Source organism: Grus americana, unplaced genomic scaffold (assembly GCF_028858705.1).
Source record: "Grus americana isolate bGruAme1 unplaced genomic scaffold, bGruAme1.mat scaffold_83, whole genome shotgun sequence".
Taxonomy (NCBI): Eukaryota; Metazoa; Chordata; class Aves; order Gruiformes; family Gruidae; genus Grus; species Grus americana.
The window spans coordinates 405,064-425,361 of NW_026562032.1; the positions used below are offsets into that span (position 1 = coordinate 405,064).

At 41.3% G+C, this 20,298-nt stretch overlaps 1 protein-coding gene across 1 annotated transcript in view; it reads left to right on the plus strand.

Annotated features, from left to right (window-relative positions):
• Positions 1-8,850: 8,850 nt before the first annotated feature.
• The window catches only part of LOC129201191 (ATPase family AAA domain-containing protein 2-like), a gene marked incomplete at its 5' end in the record, with an annotated part of 29,385 nt that continues 17,937 nt past the window's right edge, over positions 8,851-20,298 (plus strand). The window contains 11 exons of the mRNA XM_054812343.1: positions 8,851-8,941; positions 9,391-9,499; positions 10,507-10,617; positions 11,281-11,389; positions 11,613-11,728; positions 13,012-13,186; positions 13,889-13,977; positions 14,325-14,484; positions 15,698-15,788; positions 16,223-16,506; positions 18,870-19,046. Coding sequence (XP_054668318.1) covers positions 8,851-8,941; positions 9,391-9,499; positions 10,507-10,617; positions 11,281-11,389; positions 11,613-11,728; positions 13,012-13,186; positions 13,889-13,977; positions 14,325-14,484; positions 15,698-15,788; positions 16,223-16,506; positions 18,870-19,046 — 1,512 coding nt within the window. The remainder of the gene's footprint in view (positions 8,942-9,390; positions 9,500-10,506; positions 10,618-11,280; positions 11,390-11,612; positions 11,729-13,011; positions 13,187-13,888; positions 13,978-14,324; positions 14,485-15,697; positions 15,789-16,222; positions 16,507-18,869; positions 19,047-20,298) is intronic.

Genomic DNA, 20,298 nt, shown 5'->3' on the forward strand with positions numbered 1-20,298 from the left:
TGTGCACAAAAACTGCCTTCAAATAAATGTAGGGCTCTGACAAATTAAAAATAAGTTGACAGGCTTTCTGTTACAATTTCTTTCTTAAACCTTTGAGAGGAAGAATGTGAAAAGTGACTCTGACAGACCAGACTAGTCGCCTGTCATTAAGCTTTAGGTCTTGTTACATCCATCTACGCTGGATCTGAGAACTATAAAATAGCTTCAGGGGTTTCATCTCAGATGCCCCAACTTAAAGCCAGATATGGGAAGCATACCACGAGGCCTCGCTCCACCAGCTTGGAGAACTGCAGGAAGCGAGGCGCTCTTTAAAACGAGCGATGAAGGAAAGGTGATTGAAATCCTCCTCGTCGGAAGGTCTGTCTTCTCACGGCCAGTTGTGCGGTGAACGTTGGGGATGACTTGTTCAAGGCTGTCTGAAGAGAAGACCGTCAGGATCGCCCAGCTCTGTGGCTCAGGGCTGACCCTCCAGCAGCGGGCGGCCACAGCTCTCGCTGTGTGGCACTGCAAGGGCATTGCGTGTGCGTCATTGCTCTCCTGTAGCCGCGTTCTTCACGCTTCTGTTATCATCTCCATCAGCTACTAATGGAAGTACCTCTTGGTAAAGTTAGTGTCAAGAAGTGAAAGAATCTGGTCTGTTTTCTGCCCTTTTCGGTGTGAGACTTAGTTTGGCGTACTCCTAATGAAACTTTGGGTTGGCTGAACAAACTGAACAAGCCCCCTCTCATGGGTATAGCTTTCCCCCTCACATAGGAAAGGTGATAGTACTCACCCTCCTTGCAGAAATGCCAATGTGAACAAGATCAACAGCCATAAAAAAGTGTATCTTGAGTTCCCTTTGGTTTCCCGGGGATAAATACCATCCTCTTGAAGGAAATCTTTTCATGTGCCTCTGAATGCAGTTATCAATGGAACAGAGAGAGGAAGAGAAACTCTCCTAACTAGATTTTAATCCCCGAACATGCAAAGTCAAGCTTGACTGCTCCTCTGAGCCAACTTTTGAAATAAAAGATTTGGGGGTTTTTAATGAAACACTAAGTTTATCTGACAGGCTTTGCCGCAATAACTTTTTCAAAGGATATTAAGCTCAAGTTGTCCACAAGAAGAGTGTGGCAGAGGGGAGCTTTAGCTTTGCAAGTTGGGCTTTTTTTCTGAGAGCTCCTTCCTGGTGTACAAGTTACCTGCTGTTAGTTGCACCGCTATTGAATCAGGAGTGTTACAGAATAAACTTGCCTAAAGGAGGCAGAAGTTCCTTCTTAACTCAATACATGTGGTTCAGATAAATACATTCTTATTTCCTTTTTTATTTTCCCTAGGATTTTTCCTCTGGCAAAATGGGATGTTTCAATGGACACTCTTTAAGATCAATGAGAAAAAAGCATGCCGCCCTGTTCAGACTCTAGCTTTGACAAAAGCATGGAAATATTAAGTGAAAACGTCAATCGAAGACACTTTACAAGGTATTGTATTTCCAGGTGTTCAATCTCTGTTCAATTTCTAGAATGAAAAGTGAAAGCATGCACGAGTCACATCACGATACACCTACAGCTAAAAATCTGCAGAGGGATACGATTATGTTAATACCAGTGCCAGTATCTTAGAACTGGAATCCCTCTTCTTAGTAAAAGTCTTCTGCTTGTATAAAAAACATGTGTATCTTCCCAACTCCTTTGAGATCTCTCCTCCGCTTTGATTACTGAGATGTTATTTGTGCTGTTGAGACTTCAAGGTTAGCAGGTTAGGAAATGTCTGTCCTTATGGAATTGTGCATACGGTACGCAGCAGACATCTGAATCCTTGTGGTCCACAGGCTTTTTTTTTGCATGATGTGGAGCACCGGATTGTAAACTTGGTGAAGTTCCCCAGTCTTGAGGGGGAACTATACAATGCAATACGATATGATATGCTATAATACAAAAATTGTAATACAACAATTCTTTTCTCCTTTTCTCTGTCTTCTTTCTTAACGTAGGCAGTTGGCAAAGCCGAAATCAGACCCAAAAAAAGAAGAATAGAAAGAAGGTAAGTAGTGATAATTCCTTAGGATTCCTTTTTAGCCTGGTTTCTGAGAAGGATTGTCTTTGGTCACTCTATTGAACTTGGCTCCCAAAAAATCAGTGTTAAGTAAGGAGAAATATACCCAAATCTTAAAACACTTTCCCCCACCCCCACGACCCCCCGCCTTCTTCCCAGGCTCAATTTCACTCCTGATTTCTCTCCCTCCTTTCCCCCCACCAGCGGCACAGGGGGACGGGGAATGGGGGTTGTGATCAGTTCCTCACATGTCTCTGCCACTCCTTCCTCCTTAGAGGGAGTACTCCTCACACTCTTCCCCTGATCCAGCGTGGGGTCCCTCCTATGGGAGACAGTCCTCCACCAGCGTCTCCAACACGAGTCCTTCCCACGGGGCACAGTCCTTCAGGAACTGCTCCAGCGTGGGTCCCTTCCACGGGGTGCAGTCCTTCGGGAATAGACAGCTCCAGCGCGGGTCCCCCTGTAGCCCTGCCCCGCTACCAAAACTTTGCCATGCAAACCCAGGACATAGTGCAAGTAACGAACCTGTGGCAAAGGCTGCTGCGTGGTAAGTACTGGGCAGATGTTGTTTTAAAGCAGCAAGCGTTTGAGCTCTTTGATATTGGGGCGTTTATCTGGAGACATTTCTTATCTTCTAGAGCTTTTGTGTCACCATGCAGAAAATGAAAGTGATGTATGCTTAAACAGTGTACTAAAACTATGCATCTTAAGAAGAGACTTCCCACATAAACATTTTTTAAAAAAACAAACTATCAGATACGATTTTACATGAATGGAGTGAAAACACCTTCGAGAGACCTATTTCTTGTTTTCACTTTTCCAGAAAGAAGTAACTGGAATGAACTTGCCTCCTGCATGAAACAAAAACTGCGTGTTTGTTTTCATCAGCCTGGCTTTCTAGACTAATAAAAAGTTGCTATACAAGTTGTGCTTTTAACATAAGTCATTTAAGTTGAATGCTGTGGTCGTGACAATAACTTCTAATTCAGTATTTAAAGAAAAAATCCACAGCAGGTTTTTTTTACATTTTACTAGAATAACGGTGAAATAAAGGGAATAACATATGTTCTGTCTCAAAATATTTCATCCATTAACGTATTTTAGTCAACAGGACACTGAAGACTAGAGCTGATGCAAAAGCTGCAGAACAAGTCCATGAAGAAAATGGGGATTTGGAGGTCCGCCGAAGCTGCAGGCTTTGACAAAGCCATTACACCACTACAAATCAATCTGTTTTATTTGACAAACTTATACCAAAGTGAGTGAGATTTTTGTCATCATCTTGCAAAGCTACTAAAATGAGCCTTACTAGCAAGCCTTTGTGCTATGGCATAGTATCAGCTAGCACCTTTCTCCTTCTTTTGACAACAGAAAAAGGTATTACTGTTCCTGGTAGCAAGAGCTAAATGTATTCAGTGGTTAGGCTGAGACTACATATAGGATATGGCCTTGTGATACCTGCTGGGCTCAGGTGCCCTCCACTGCAGAGTCCCACCAGGGTCGCACGGCTCGGAACTTGCAGGATGTTGTTAAGCAACCTCTGCTAACATTCCATTGCTGTTGGTCAGGTAGGGTGTCCTCCTCTGCCTCTGCCTCTGCCTCTGCCTCTGCCTCTGCCTCTGCCTCTGCCTCTGCCTCTGCCAGTATGTCCTGTAATTATTGTTAATACACTGATTTAGGTAACGTGTGGGCCTTTGTCCTTCGCAGCCAAGCTGTTTAACCCGAGTCTTTTGGAAATAGATGCTTGTGGCCGTTTAAGACTTCCAGGTTGGAGAGTGTGTGTGTGTGTGTGTGAGGATGTATTTGGGAAGTGCTTCACGTGTAAAGAGTTTGGGCACAGCCAATGTTTAAATTGGCCCCCGGTGTCTTCATTTTGTGATTGCCAGTTGCAGAGAGATCTTCATACTAGAGCACCTTCTATGTCCGGGCTGGGTGGGTTTATGTGTTGTCTTGTGAACCAAAACACTCACTTTACGGTGTGACTTTCAGGAGATTTAACTTGCCCTCTAAATCGATTTTCTTAGCATCAGAAGCGCCTTCATTTTTCATTAACTTTTCTTCCATGCTTATGAATATTTGTCTAATGCTCGGTTGAGTTGAGATACTGAGGAAAGTTGGATACAGCCAAAGTGACGTAGTCCTAGTGTTTCTGCCTGTCTGTCCATGGCTTAATGACCTTTGTGAAGCCCAAATTGACCTTGTTTTCTGAAAAGTTTGTGAACTGGAACAGGAGCGGGATGGGGTTTTTTCCAGCATATACAGTCATGGGAAATCAACATGAAACTTAAATTACAGTTAAGAGAAGAATAAGCAACCTGTTGTCTGAGGAAGGCTGTGAACTAAACATGACTTAATGCTATCACGCAGAGCAACTTAAGCGCTATTAAAAACCGCTATAATTTCTTTCTGTTACATTACTATGATCTTCAGAATTCTTTTTTCCTACTAAATTAGATTCTTTTTTTTTTTTTTTTACTGTGTTGAGTGAGAGGGGAAAATAAACCCGAAAACAGTGTCTGCAAATCCTCAATCGCTTGTTCTTAACTCTCTCTCTAAAAAAGTAAACATTTGACCTGATATTTAAGTAGTGTTAAAAAACTTGGTTAAGCGTCAACGACTCTTACTTTGTGCATACTCTATTAAAATGTCATGCTGATTATGTGTACTGTTTTAACTATTTTTGTTTGTACTTGCCTATCTTTGTTCTTACATGTCAACTTTTTGTCGTAGTACTGCAGAAGCAGTCTTGCAAAAAATGGATGACATGGAGAAGATGCGTAGACGGCGAATGATGGAAGACCTTGGGGTGTTCCACGATGTAGGAGATACTAATCTATTTTACTCTTTTTGTATAAGTAGTGTATTCCACATAGGGAAATTATTTAGTTGCGATTTTAATTTAGCTGAAATAACTTATTCCAAAGAATAGTGTAGTCTACAATAACATTTGTTTTTGCTCTCTAATTATAGTTTAACATCTTACTGTTATGGTCACGCTACAGATACACTCTAAGGGTGGGTGGAGGAAAAATCTTCAGAAGACATGAAAAAGCAGTACTATGCTGAAATACATGTCTTATACTACACTTTCTGAATGGCCTTCTGATTTTTGAATGGAGGCTCTTTACAAACAGCTGTTTCAGGGCTTGGGTTTTCACTGCAAATCTTACTAAAAACTGAATTCGTCGATGTCTGATTTATCTGTGTTTGGTTTTGTGCCAGCCTGGCCTGTGAGCTTAAGAAGTCCTCTGTCCCTAGATGAACTGAGGTTAAAATTATATACAGCAATCATATTTCCTCTTAGTTTTGCTCAATAAATTAAGTTCTACTGTCCTTTTGAATGACAGGCACTTCATTTTTTAAACATCTTCATAGCCTGCTTTCACAGGTTTTTGCTTAGATCTAAATTACTTTTTCTTTTTTTTTTAATGAAACCAGAATTGTCCATAGTACTTTGTACCTCATGTCTCAAATGCCCATATGTGGGTTTTGGGGTTTTTTTTTTATCTGCTAGAAATTGCTTTTTCCTGGGTTCTTGGATTATTAACCTGTGATTAATTGATACACTCGGTTTTGTATTTAAGTATTTAACTATCACATGTACAAAACCCTATTTTAGAGCAGAAATTCTTGTTATCAATCCTGGGTGCCAGAATGATGTTCCTGTTCTCCCGTACCTTAATTTAATCTTTTGTGTACATGGAGTGCTTTGATAATGTTACTGTATAGGCACTAAATATGCCCATGTCAGGTTTTCTGCATGTTTGTGACTGATCCTTCTTGTTTCTTTTATTTAGGAGAAGCTCGATATGTATGCACAAGGAAAGAAAGAAATCCAAAGAGCTGACAAAGAAATAGCTGATAATCAAGGTGGCATTGTAGGTTAGTTCTGGTTTAAATTTTTTTTACTATGCTCTAGCCAAGAGCCTTGTCTTAAACAATTGAGATGAGCTGAACTACTGAGTATTTTTCTTCTGTTAAAAGAATCTGTGTTGCTATTGACATTACAAGCCATAGTCACGGACTCTAGAGCTGCACTGTAGTGAGCTCAGAACAGGTATTCGGAGGAAAAAAAACCAGTGCTTGTCCAAAATGCCGACAGGATAAAAGGCAACAGATGGCTGTGGACGGGTGGGAATAGAGAGAAACGGACAGTATTCCTCAGAATGAGAAAGAGTGATCTTGCTGCAGCAGGAGCATGACAGTTTTCACGGTTTTGAGCAGCGCAGCAAGAATTTTCAGGAAGGCAGGCAGGCAGGCTGCCAGATGAGTATGGAAAGCTCCTCCAGAGTGTGACGATCAGCAGGGGAGAAGATAGTGGTGTTCATTTTTGTGTTTAGCAGGTAGTCGGTGGGAGCTGCTGTCTGGGCCTGTAATTAGGAGCTGTCATCCCGGCACTCAGTGGGAAATAAGATGAGGAATAAGGTGAAATTGTAAAAGGCCATATTAACTTTCTGTTTGAAGTGAGGGGGAAGAACCTCTAAGGTTTTAAGGAGAAGGATAGTTGTGATTAAGGCAGTCAGTCCAACAATCCTTGTAGGAGATTTCTGGATGGAAGAGAATGGGGCGAGACTGTACTTAAGGATAGAAAAGGATGCGGCAGTAGTTGAGCTGATCAGTGTTAGGTTTTGTGACAGACCTCCTCTGCACACTCGCTCAGAGAGACAGCGGCAGGAGGGGGAGCCCGCATAACACCCTGCCGGGCTACTCCCAAGGCCATCAGTCCATCAAAGCCCTATCTGCACAAGCCCGGAGGAGCGCGTGGGTGTGCAATGGCAGACACCCAGATCAAAGCGAGGAGGAACAGCCACCCTGTCTGGGCCTCTCCCAGGGCTGTCCGTCCCATCAGAGCTCTCAGCCCCAGCATCCGGGCGGGAAACCTATCTGGAGGATTCATCGGGGGCAGCTCTGCATATCCCCTTTTGGACTAGGGGGTTACTGCCCAGCAGTGGGGCATTTTGTGGGATGCAGGGGAAAAGCAGTTCACGCAGGACTGAAGGGATCTTAAGGGCAGGAACACGGGAGGCGTTCCGGTGACTTTGTGAGGAACAAGAGTAGGAAAATAGAGGGGCAAGGGGATAAAACGGGCCAGTCACATGTAAATAGTTTGCTGGTCAGTACTGCCTGTGCCCTGCGTCTGGTCACCTGTCTGACCATCAGACTATCAGAACTTGAACGAGAGGGGATTTATGCAATCTCCAGCGCGGGCGTTATCTTGTATGTGTTACACAGCCTGTGTACGACTTAACGACTGGCAACGGAGACCTACAAAAAGGTTCAAGCTAGATGTCCAGGTGTTAATGAGCACTGGGGTGATCTTGTTGCTAATCCCGATCAGGCCAGCGAACAGTCCGTGGCCTGTTTTTAGGCCTGTTGTTCAGCCTGTCATTAGTTCAGACCTAGCCTGTGGCTCCCGGGTGCGTACCTCGGTGACCAGACCTCCTCGTAGAGCAGTGAGAGAACACCTGGAGCCACAGCAGGAGTCCAGCGAGAGGCTGACTTCAAGAAGCCCAGGTAGAGCAAGGCATTACCAAAAAGAAACGACCAAGTGTGCCGAGGACATTTGACTGGTAAGGGAGGACAGCTGACTCATTTGGAGATCTAGTTAGGAGAATATCAAGTCAAGGCTTTAATAAGAGCAGCTTTAATACAAGGTACGGGCAGTCTAGAGGGAGGAACTGTATGGCTTGGTTCAAGTGTGTGGATCTCGAGGTGTTGGGCAGGAGAGACTTGTAGAAAGTAATTAGAAATAGTATGTTGAAAGGGAAATAAGAGTATGGGGCAGTTCATTTGTGGTCAAAGTGATAACTCTGGAATTTTAAATTGGGAAAAAACTAAAATATACTTTTAGAATGAAACGTGTGCCAAGAAGGAGTGAGGAAGGTGTGTTAGTATAAAGAAAGTGAGTGGAACAAGGGGAAGGACTCGAGGAGCAGAAAAGCTCGTGCCTTCGTGACAGGAGTGTTGGAGAACCATGGACTGGGGATAGTAGTGATGCCAAAATAATTTTTCACTTTTCCATGTGCTGTCTACGTTATCTTGTGTAACTTATCTTGCATTCAGAAAGCAGTGTGACATTTTAGGGGGAAGAAATAAAGCTTAGTGCTTTCCAAGGAATCAAGCGTACTTAATTTTAGTGAGCAGGGAGGTGAACAGAGCATGTACATTCCTCACCCGGTGTGTAGCTATTAATGTGAGAGGGTGTTACTAGGAACCTGCTAGGTAATTATACTCTGGGTTTTGCATTCTTACCATCCTTCATGAAAAAAACATGAAGTTACTTTGCAGAAGCTAGTGGCGTAAACTGTATGCATTTGACATTATTTTCTGATTGGGGAAGTTCAAACCTGAGACTTGCCCATTATTGCTCACGTAATCTGTGGCAGAGCTAGGGCTTGGAGCTAGCTTACCATGCTTAGTCTTACCACTATAGAATATTAAAAACATTTCCTTGAAACGCTTTCTCAAAATAACAAGAAATGACTTTCTGAAATAGCGGTTTTCATAGGAGCTGCATCTTAGCTAAGCAAGATGACAGAATTGGTGTTAGTAAGGCTGATGAGAAGTCACCCAGCAATTTCAGCGAGCACAGAACAGTATCTATATGTACGCTCCTCTGTGTTTTGTAATTTCTGGAACGTCTCTTGCATAAATTGGTCGTAAGGTTTTGCCAGTTTTCAGATCTATCGTCATTAACATGAAGGTAATAGTAAAACCTATAGGCATCTGTGGAGTGCATTTTGAATTTAGTATCATTTGCAACAGTACTTAAACAGTTTAACGTTATGTCAATGTACAGTAGTTTCATCAGAAGAAAATGAAGAGAAAGATGATGGTGAAGACACTCGAAAGCGTTATGACTTTCGACAGAGGAAAACCGTTGAGCGCTATCAAGCTCCATTGGAAAGTAGGTTACATGCACAGTTTCTCTTCAGACCTAATTCCTTGCATAGACGATTTTTTTTAATGAAATATATACCCACTCAACTTCTATTTAAATTTCTTACCTTCATTCTGCAAGTAAATTTTATTAAATGCATGTAGCCTGTGCACGTTATATTCCTTTGCCATTTGGCATACTTGTTGTTGTTTTTCAATAAAAAAAAGGCCTGTGTATCCTTGAAAGAATAGTAATTAAGCAGACTTGATAATCTTACTCTTGTGGCTTTCAGTTCTCCTTAAAACACAAGTGTGTGTTTTTTCCCTTCTACTGTGCACTGATTTAAAAAAAAAAAAAAAAAATCCCCCCCCCCCCAAATCACTTGAAACTTCCCCTGAAATTTTCTACCTCCTCCACTATCCTGCTTTCTCTTAACCTTGTTTGTAACATTATTCTAAATTCTTTGCTTTCAACAGAACCAAGACAACGTAAGAGAGATTTTTCGGGCCGGTCTTCACCTGTCAGACAGAGATACTCATTTAGAAGTGCTCAGTCAGAAGGCTCTTGCTGCAAAAGAGCTAACAGGTTGGTATATGGTTAGTGATAGTTCTTACTTATCAATAGTGCTGTTGCTCACATGACTGAATAATGCTTTCAAGGGTGTTTGGATTGGTGGTAATTACAGATTAATAGTGTGATTATCGCTGTGGTAGTCCGAGGGTATAAAGAAAACAACTATTGAGAGTGTAAACTGTACTTTTTATATTAGCCATTAGGTATTTTAAAATGCAGTATTGGTGGTCACTGATAAGGTAATTCCGGAGGTTGTGCTGAGATTACGTAGCTGCAATTCTTTTGTTCTCGAACCGAAGCCAGAATCTCTCTCTGAAAATCTGAGACTCATCTTGAAGAATACCAATTATTTTCTTAAAACTGAAGATAATTTAGTTAGAGGGAGAACCTGCGTGGAAGTTTTAATGGATTTGGTTTGGGTTTTTTTTTTTAATCAGTCAAATACTGATTCTGGTTTCTGTCTGAAATCAGCTAATGATTCTGTATGAAACTATCCTTAAACAAGAAAAATGCTAAATGAAATTATAAATTATGAATTACAGTAGTAATGACAAAGAGGTTTTGGATCCTGTAAGCAGTTAGAGCGTGCAGAATGCTGTCTCTTGCTAGATATGAGCACTTTGTTCAGCGTCTTTGAAAGCAGATAGTTATGGAAGGAAAGGTTTTTGAAGCCAAATTTGTAAACAAGTTAAAAAGGTTTATGTTTCACAGAGTGGATATATAATGCTAAGTGAAACTCCATTTATGTGTGTGTGTGAGAGAGAGACTGGACAAAATGAGTAATTTATTTTATGAAATTTCTTTTAAAAATAGTTAAACATTTTACCTTCCTCAGAAAAATTAAATTTTACTGTCACAAGGAAAATCATGTCATATACTTTGAAATCAGATTCAAAAGGAGTACAATGATCTGGAAACTTAATAGATCTCAAAGTAAATTCTGAGACAGAATTCACTTAAGTTTTGATACTATTTAGCGTGTACTTTAATGTTTTACTTGTTTGTTTAAATGTTTGCAGACGGAGACACGCAGTCCACAACACAGATTCCACATCCTCTTCATCCACATCTGATGACGAAGAGCGTTTTGAGAGACATAGGAAGCGCAGCCATAACAGAAATTTAAGAAGGTTAATGAAATTGGAGAATAGGGGAGGGAGAAATCTATTTGGGGGGAGTTTGCATCTGCCTGACTGTGAAGTGTTAGCCACTTTCTCTTGTACAATTTCTAAAAACTATTTTAATAACAATCTAAGAAATAAGTTTTCAGCCCAATGTCTCTCAGACATGTGTGTCTTCTGGCACATGGATCCCAAAGTCCTTGGGAGGGACCAGCAGTAGTGGCCAGCCTTTATAATGTTAATCCACACTGAACTAAGTAGCCCCTTGGGCTGTAAGTCTTTGAATGTAGACGCGAAAAAATCTTTGAAAGATGTCAGTGTGTTTTGAGGAGTTCTTCCGTCACGCAAATCAAGGTCAGGTCACGGTCTCCACATATGGAGTAAGTTGTTTGAAGCTTGCATTCCTCTATATGCTGTGTGGTCTGGCATGGATATTTAGAAGTGCTAAGAGTTATTAAAATAATTAACGCAGTTTAATGTCCGGAGTGACCATTTTCCTTTTTTTACTCACGGACATTAAATGTAAACCAACTTGAACAAATATTTCATTATTTAGGAAGTTTATCTCATTTATAAGGTCTTCTGCATTCACTTGCCATCGTTATAAAAGCAAAAAGCTAGCTGCATCCCAAGTTAGAAAGTGCCTTTCTCTTTCTCCTTAATTCAAATCAGGTGTCTTCCACTAAACTTTCGAAAAGATGAGCTAAAGGGAATTCCCAAGGATCGAATGAAAATTGGAGCAAGTCTGGCTGATGTTGATCCAATGCAAATAGATTGTTCAGTAAGTAATTTTAGTTCATTGTGTCCGTGAGATGTTTCCAGTGTTTCTGAAAGCTTTCAATAACGTGCTGTCTACAGCTACCTTGGTTTACAGTTTTCTCTCCAGCAATTTGAAAATTGCCCAGAACATTTCCTTTGTGCTGACATGTACTTTCTGATGGAACCTCATCAAGGTTGCAGCTTTCTTTAACGTATAAAACGTGTTCCGCTGACTTTATTTTTAGGTGCGATTTGATGGTGTGGGTGGTCTTTCTGACCACATTTCAGCTTTAAAAGAGATGGTCGTTTTTCCACTGCTTTACCCAGAAGTCTTTGAGAGATTCAAAATTCAACCTCCAAGGTAACAGATATTGTTTAAAACTATGAATTCTAATTCACCCATTTTCAGGAGAATATTCAACTGAGGTATCAATATGTTTCCACGCTTCAGAATTTTCAGCAATGTTGATGGGGCTTTTTGGCAGTAGTAAAAAGCAATTTCTTAAAAATGGATAGAATCCAGAATATATGTAGGTTCAAAGATGTACCGTGTGGTGAGAGTATACTTTAAAAGTGTCTTGCCTTTAAAAGGTGGGGCTGAGTCATTTTTGGTTTGAGTTCGATGGCCACGTCCGCTTGATTAGTTTATAAGCAAGAAGGAATCATCTACTGGTAGTCAACTGTAATTTGTTGCTTGGAAGTCCAGTTGTCTCTCCCACCAACTGTCTTTTTGTTCAAGTGATCAGGGATACGTTTTAGAATTGACAGGACTTGCAACTAGAACCTTGCCGTGTTTGTCGTGCTTGGGCTAAAGTAAGGATCTGACCACTTTTTACACAGCTAAATTAGTTCTGCGTTATGACATTATTAGAGATTTAATTGTTAGCTTTATATGTTCTTGATCAGCGCAGTTCAATTATGGTATAGTGAAATATGACTTAAATTCTTTGCTTTCGGTAACTTTAAAAGTATTACAAATAATGAAAAGACAATATTCCAGTGGGTTTGCTTCTTTATTCATTGAAATTCTTTTTGAAACAGCAGTGTATTGGCTTTTCTAGTTGATGGCTGTATTTATCTGGAAATGCAGAATACTCTCCCAGGTTTAGACTTCCACCTCATTTATCATCAGCAATGGATGGCCTGGGAGACCAAATCCAGTAACTTCAAGCTTTTTAAGGGAGAATGAAATGCTTTACTAGCAAATCTTGCCTTTTGTGAAAACAAGCATTTACATGCAGCGTATCATAAGTTAGCCAAGTCTCAGATTCTGCGCTCAAGTTTGTTCTGGTTTGGCTCCACTGTGCTGTAACCACCCCTGGTAGTTTGTCAGCAGTTTTGGAAGTGCCCTTCCGGGACACTAGGATCTTTTCTCGAGGTTTGTACGTCTCCATTATCCTCTTTATTTGTTGCGTTTACTGCCTTGTTGAATTGTGTAGGAACACAAAACTTCCATCTCTTTTCACTTTTCTCACACTTCAGCTGTTACCGCGATCTTATACACAAAGTGTTTTGGTTAGGAGAGAAGAGGGGTGTGGTTTAGGGATGAGGACTGTAATAGATACTTTTCCATCATATATGAATCTTTTCTTCTTTTTCTTTCTTTCTTTTTTTTTTTTTTTTTTTTTTTTTTAATAATTGCAGAGGCTGTCTATTCTATGGTCCGCCAGGGACTGGAAAGACACTGGTTGCTCGTGCGCTTGCTAATGAATGCAGCCAAGGTGAGAGGAGAATAGCCTTTTTTATGCGAAAAGGTGCCGACTGCCTGAGTAAATGGGCGGGGGAATCTGAACGACAGCTTCGGTTATTATTTGATCAGGTAAGGTTGAAACGTGCTGTGTGTTCTGTCCGAGTGGTAACTGTAATCTTCTGTGGTCAGTATTTTTAAGAACAACTCACTCCTTTTTGGTTTTTGTCAGTTCTTTCCACTGAAATGGGTTTGTTAGTGTTTCCTTTTTCAGTGGGTTTTTTACGGGCTTGAAATCTTGAGATGTATTAGGGAAGATTAATAAAACGAGAAAACCTCGCAAAGCAAACCCCTGCTACCCACCTCAGAAAAACCCCACCAAAACCCCCAAAATAACCATCAACAAAAAAACCCCACCAAACCCAAACCAAAACAGCCACAAAAAGGGTTTCAAGAGGCAAGAGATGGATGGTGGCTTTAGATCCGAGGGAAACAGATGCAGGCTGACGGCATAGTCATTTAAATTCCTGATGGAAGCTTGCTTTCAGAACCTGTAATTGAATTAAGTCTCGGCTCTGTTCTCGGCGGTTGCCAAACAGCTGTAAAAACTACTGCTCTGATTTGTTTCCTGTCACCCGGTCTCAGTGGCTTGACACAAGCTGCCGTCTTCTGTTACTCGTGCCCCTCACTCCATTAGCCCAATTAGTAGAGATCCCTGATGCCAGTCTGAAAGATCTAGTTCCAGTGACTTCCCAACCAAAACATTTTTAATGCATTTTCTCTTTAAAATAGTCCCGGTTTACTTATGTCCATATTCCTCTGTTTTCATTCGAGGCCTACCAGATGCGACCTTCAATTATCTTCTTCGATGAGATAGACGGCCTTGCTCCTGTGCGGTCCAGTGAACAAGACCAAATTCATAGGTAGTACATTTTTGGTATCTACATAGAAGCTGCTTGATCTTTGTGAAAAGACCACCACAACCTGTTTAACTTTATGTGATACATTAATTTATCCTGAAAACTAGTAATTCAATGCTACTAAAATTCAGATGATTTTCAAACAATAACTGAAACCAGTTCACTCAGCTTGATATCAGCACAAGGCCTGTGTTAGCTTACTGGTTTTGTTATGTCCTAAATTAAGTCTTTCGCTAATTGGCGTCTCATCAAGAAAAGCTTGTCCTTTTTGAGTGGTCATTGCAGAAGATTGCGTAGAATGTAACAAAATTTACTAAACCAGCGAATGAAAGTTATATTTTTTCTGTTAGCTCTATTGTGTCAACTCTTCTGGCCCTTATGGATGGCTTAGAGAGCAGAGGAGAGATTGTGGTCATTGGGGCCACCAACAGGCTGGATTCTATAGATCCTGCTTTACGAAGACCCGGCCGCTTTGATCGAGAGTTCCTCTTCAGCTTGCCAGATAAAGAGGTCAGAACTTAAACACAACCTTAATGCTCATGTGACAAAGTCCCTCTTTATAACAAAACCACGTAACAATGCAGGATTACAGAGCAGTTAAAGTCAAACCCAGTGTTGGACAACTTGGGCAAAAGAGAGACTGTGGGGGGCAGATCCGGTACTGAATATATACCATTAAGAGGATTTCCACAAGTAGTTAGTTCTGTAATTAGTTTTGGTTTCACTGTGACCAGCCAAGAAAATGGGATGCTGCTAGTCACTGAAACATGTAAGAAAGAGTGAATGCCCCAATTAGCTGTAAATTACTGCTATCTCATCTTGAAAATGAAAGAAATGGTGTGCGCACAAGAATTCCTTTTTGCAAGCAAAAACTTTTCTCAAGGCTGGTGCTGGAGCGATTGAATTTTTTTCCATTCCCAAATCTGTCCATGTTTGCTGACTGACTTAATCCACTTAGACACTTTCATCCTGAAGTGGTCTTGCTCTCAGTTCTTGGTTTACGAATGGATAGTGGATGTACCTGTGCTGGATCGTTCCCAGGCTGCGTATCCTGGGAGGGAAGTATTTTGGGAGCTGACATTCTTACTGGTAACTTCTTATTGGACAAAGATGCGAGGTACGCTGGACAGGTGTGGGGCTTGGGAAGCTTCTAGTTCAATGGCGATAGCTAAGCAATGAAAAAGTAGGTGTATAGCAACCAAAAAATATGGGGAGGAAGACAGTGTGGAACCCTGGTCTTGTGTGTTTTAATTTGGCTATGGTTGAAGGCTAGTAAAAGTGCACTAAACAGCATCTTTAACAGAAACATTTGTCTCCAGTTTTTATCTCCTTTCAGGAACAGGAGAGGAGGTGCCGTGAAACACATACACTATATGATTCCCTACTGTGGAAGAATTCTAGAAATCTGCCGTAATTAAACTGTGTACCAGGGAATACTTAAATAAAAGATCTTGCTAAGATCGGAGATGAAGATAGGCAACGTTTGACATTTTCTGGATCAGTGACAGTAGTTTGAGTCATAATTATTGTTCGTCTTTGTAGTAATTGTAGCAATTACTCTGCAAAAGCAGAGAGCGTATTAATCGAACTGTAAAATACTTAAAAGTTTAGCAGATAAACCAAGTATTTGTATTAATGTGAGGGTGTGGGGGGTTTTGTGTTGTTTCGGGGATTTTGAAGAGAAAACTCTGGACAAACTAAAATGCGACCATTTTATTTCCAGGCTAGAAAAGAGATTTTCAAGATTCACACACGAGATTGGACCCCAAAGCCATCGGACATGTTTCTTGAAGAGCTAGCTGAAAAATGTGTTGGTAAGTTTGAAAATACAGTGAGTTACTGCATGGGACTGAGTCCGAAGGAATCTGAGCTTGTAGCAGGCAGTACTCGAGCTCTTGCACCTTGCTGCAGAGTGAGGCGGCTGGCACGCCGTGGGAGCAAAGCAAGTTAGATGCTTCTTTTCTTTTAATTTTCTTTCTGTCTCTCAGAACGTTGAATGGGTTTTGGGCATCTTCCCTGGGAGCAAAGTTTTGATTAGGGGGCTGCTTAATAAGCGCAGGATATCAGGCTGCGAGCCACGTAACAAAACTTCTCTGCAGTGCAGTAACTCTTTACGTTCTCTCTTAAACTGTTAATTTTTGGCCGCATACAAAGTCTTTCAGTGTTGCGCTTGGGGAACGGAACCTTGGCCTTGACTTCTGTGTTGCCTGAGACTGATGTAACCTTTGATTCTTGTTTTCTTTGTTAGGGTACTGTGGTGCTGATATTAAATCCTTATGTGCTGAAGCTGCCCTCTGTGCTTTGCGCCGCCGCTATCCTCAGCTATACAAAAGTAGCGAGAAACTGCAGTTAGATGTTGCTTCTATCAAAATAACAGCAAAGGATTTTGTCATGGCAATGCAGAAGACTGTTCCAGCTTCACAGAGGGCTGTGGCTTCACCTGGGCGAGCGCTATCATCTGTTTCAAAACCACTGCTTGAAAACACCTTAGCAAGAATTTTACAAGCCTTGCAGAGAGTATTTCCCCACGCAGAGTTTGCACTACAGAAGGACCAACAGCCAGGTATAACGATAACATTCACTACTTTAAAATTCTGTCAAAGCAAAAAATTCTCATTTGTGCAGTCAACATACACAAACCTCTTGGCCATAATGACAGCAGAATTTCAGAATATGCATGTGCATGCTTTTATTTCAGGAACATGGTGGATAGGTTTTAGTCTGGATTCTAAAGTGAAGTGCTGGATGGGAGCTGTGAATGACTCACAATAGGCCGTAGAGAACTATGCGTTCTCTACTACAGCACCCTGTTTCTGACAGTAGCTAACATCATATTTGTCATTTGTAGAGATGGATCTGAGGTTTAAAGTATGAGGCACCTCTTTCAAAATATTGAAATAGAGGGGAAAAAGGTATTTTTACATGAATGCTTCTAATTCCTGTCTGAAGAATGTCAGGACCACAATGCAAGCAGAAGCGGTTTAAGCTAAATACTGTTTTAGCTATCGTGATTTTTTTTTTAGCCATAGTCTCTTAACTTAAATGTTTGTGGATCACACTGTACACTTGTACAGGAGATGAGAATGGTTTAGTAGTGTGTACTTTGGGACTTGGCTTAGCATACGTGAGCTCACACCCCTGACTGCATCAGCCCTGATCAGGTTTACTCTGTCAGTTGGTGAGAGCAAAGAAATTGATAAGCTCACTCCACTCTTGATTAATGGAAATCTGTTAATAGTTAGTTATGCCAATCTCTGGAGACTGTCCTACCAGGATGACTCCCAGTAGAGCCAGGAGATAGGTTAGCATTGGTAAAACAGAGGCAGAAATCCACCAACAAAACAAAAGCAGAGAGGCTAGGGGATTGGTAATTGCATCCCTTCTCTGTTGTCTGCCTTCCATTATCTACTCATTCGGTGATCTGTGAGGAGCCTTACTTAGCAGGTGTGTTGGTCTGTATATTCTGACTCACTAGTCCTACGCAAATGGAAGTTTGTGGCCATCGCACTCGCTTAATTCCCTCGCTTCCAGTGCGGGAACCTGCCCCAGAAAGAAGTGGCCTTGTTGGGTTTTTCAGGTGTCTCGGAACCACCAAAGTTGTTCCTAATCATCTTTCTTCTAAGGAGAAAAAAACCAAACAACCTCCCAAGCACTTAGGACAGCTTTGTAGAGACTTGTGCAGTCTCCTTAGGTCTGTGGTAGGACGAACTCTTCAGAAAATAGCATTCAGTGTGTGCCCTCAAATGAAGAAATAGAAGAAAAGGGATTTCCAGCACTGATTTGAAGCTGTGTTAATGCGAGAGTGAGATATGGAGTATTCAGGAAAGTTAACAAACCTCTCTTGTCTTTCAGACAGTGTAAATCATGTTTTAAGAAATTATGCAGTTGACAGTGATGAGGAATCGCCATCAATCTTTGAAGATAAGCCAACTCATCAAATGCCCAGTAGAGAAAAGGAAAAATTCCTCAATTTTAGCAGGTAAATGTTGATATTAAGCTTGTGACATTTTAATGTGGAAGTTGTATAAGCCAACAGTTGAAAAAATAGATTGTTGTCATCACTGTTGGGTCAGTTATTTTTCTCCGTTTCTATCGCTATGCTGCCCAGAAAATGTGACCAGCTGAGTTTGGTTAGGTCTCTAAGATCTTTGACTTCAGCCAGTAAAGGTACAGTGGTATTGTGCTGGAAAAAACAAACGCTCTTCACAAATGTGTTTCATGCTAGGAAAGCAAGATTACTAGGAAATTAATACACAATTCAACGATGAAACAATTAGAATGACTGAATACAATCTTGTACGTATTTGGCGTACTGCTGTAATTTAACTAATCCAATTGCGTACTTCAGATACAGCTCATGTGTTTCAGCGCCCACCTTAATTTTTTCCTAGAAACGTTGTTCTGCTCCTTCCTTCCCGCTATCTCCAGTAACTACGGCCAAATTTCAGCTGAACTTGACAGATGTAGAGATCTCGTAGTTACTTAAACTCAAGACCTACTGAAAATTGGGGTGTACAGATCCAGATTGGTGTGTGTTGAGAGAGAGAGCGAGAGCGAGTTGTATTTCTCCTCCATATCAGGTTACTGACCAGTTGTCGTGTGTGTCTTTAGCTGGACAAGTCCCCGTGTGTGATTTAAGAGCCATTACTTAAGCCAGCCAAACGAATAGCAGAGATGCTGGGGATTGGCAGGATTTCTTTGGGGAGCTATGGTACAAGTTTGTAAGAAAATGAGCTTTGATAGTCTTCCTGATCACAGACCAGCTTATTATGTACTGGAACATGGAGAGTATTTACCAAAAAAAAACCGAGGTTAGGAAAAAACCTTTAACATCTGTGTGCCTAGTCATCACTTCATTTTGAAACTTACTATCTTCTAATTGTTCTAGAAATGCTTATTACCAGCCAACATCTTGCAGGCCACGGTTCTTACTAGTTGGAGAGCCAGGATGTGGGCAAGCTTCTCATTTGGCACCTGCGGTAATACATGCCCTGGAAAAGTTTCCAGTTTATACGCTAGACCTACCTGCTTTGTTTGTTACCGCCACATCACCGGAAGAAACATGTGCACGGGTATCTTTTTTTTCTTTTTAATCTCATAGGCTTCATGAACTGTATATAAACTAGTAAAATAAGCAAAATTCATTGTTAATAGAGGTGGCCTGGTTTGAACGTGCTGTTAGGTTTACTTCTGTCCGAAAATGCACGTTTCTTTTTAGATCATATAATCCCGAGTAAGGATGTTGTAGATGGCCGTATTTTCTATTCCAAATTAAGCCGTGAGGAATTTGCTAGCAGCTTGGGAAGCTGGGAGGTGCTGCTAATAAATCCCTCTTTATCGCAAGAAATCCTGCCCATTTCGGTGGGATCCAGAAAGTTGTTTTCATTGCTGCTTACGAGACTCTGCTCCCAGTAGGTGGCTCTGCATCAGCCTGACTGCAGGTCACGCACTTTTTGTAGGCTTTTTTATTAAATATAATAAAAAGGCAATCAAGGTTTTGGGGAAAAGAAGTGTTTCTTTTTTTTTACATATGTACACGCGTGCGCGCGTGTGTGTATATATATACAGCTTCCACTGCTGTAGTATATGCAGTAAAAGCATTAAAATTCATGGAACACTTACATTTGTACACTGGTATGTTTTTCTTAACTGTGAAAATTAAATATAAGCAGAGGTAGTGCTGTTTTCCTTTTTACTTTTAGGCAGGAAAGCCATTTTGTTGTTTGGCATCACTGTATTAAAATATCTTGACCTTTAGGCAGCAGCATTTGAGAGCTGGACAAGTAAGGACAGACACACTACAGGACTGGATACTCATTTGTCACAGAAGAGGCACAATTCCTTTTTTGTTACGTTACGGTTGCTTCTGCGGTCCTATAGCTACCGTGTCTAGTCACTGCCCAGACACACCACGTGCGCTTCCCATTTTGTGACAGGAACCCCCTGAATCTTAATAATCTGAAAGGGTCCACGGAGAAATTTGTCACGTGAAAGGGCTGTTGCCACTTCCCTCACGCAGTAGGTGCACGCTCTCTTCTGCGATCGAGGTACCATCTGTAGGCAACGGCTTGCGGCCATCCAAAGCGTGTAATCGGGTCTGATGGATCCTTTGGTAATGAGAGGCTGTGCGTGATTTAGCTGTTCAGGCAGGCTGAAGACTGGTCACCTCTTATAAAACATACTTGAAATTTTGAATTGTAACCAGGCTCCTCTTACAGCATCAGCCCCCATCTTTTCACATAGGTCTGTCTGTGTTTGTTCAGACTGTGCTCCAGACTGACTTGGCTATGTGCCCGCTCTGAATTGAAGATGGTGTAGTCGGTC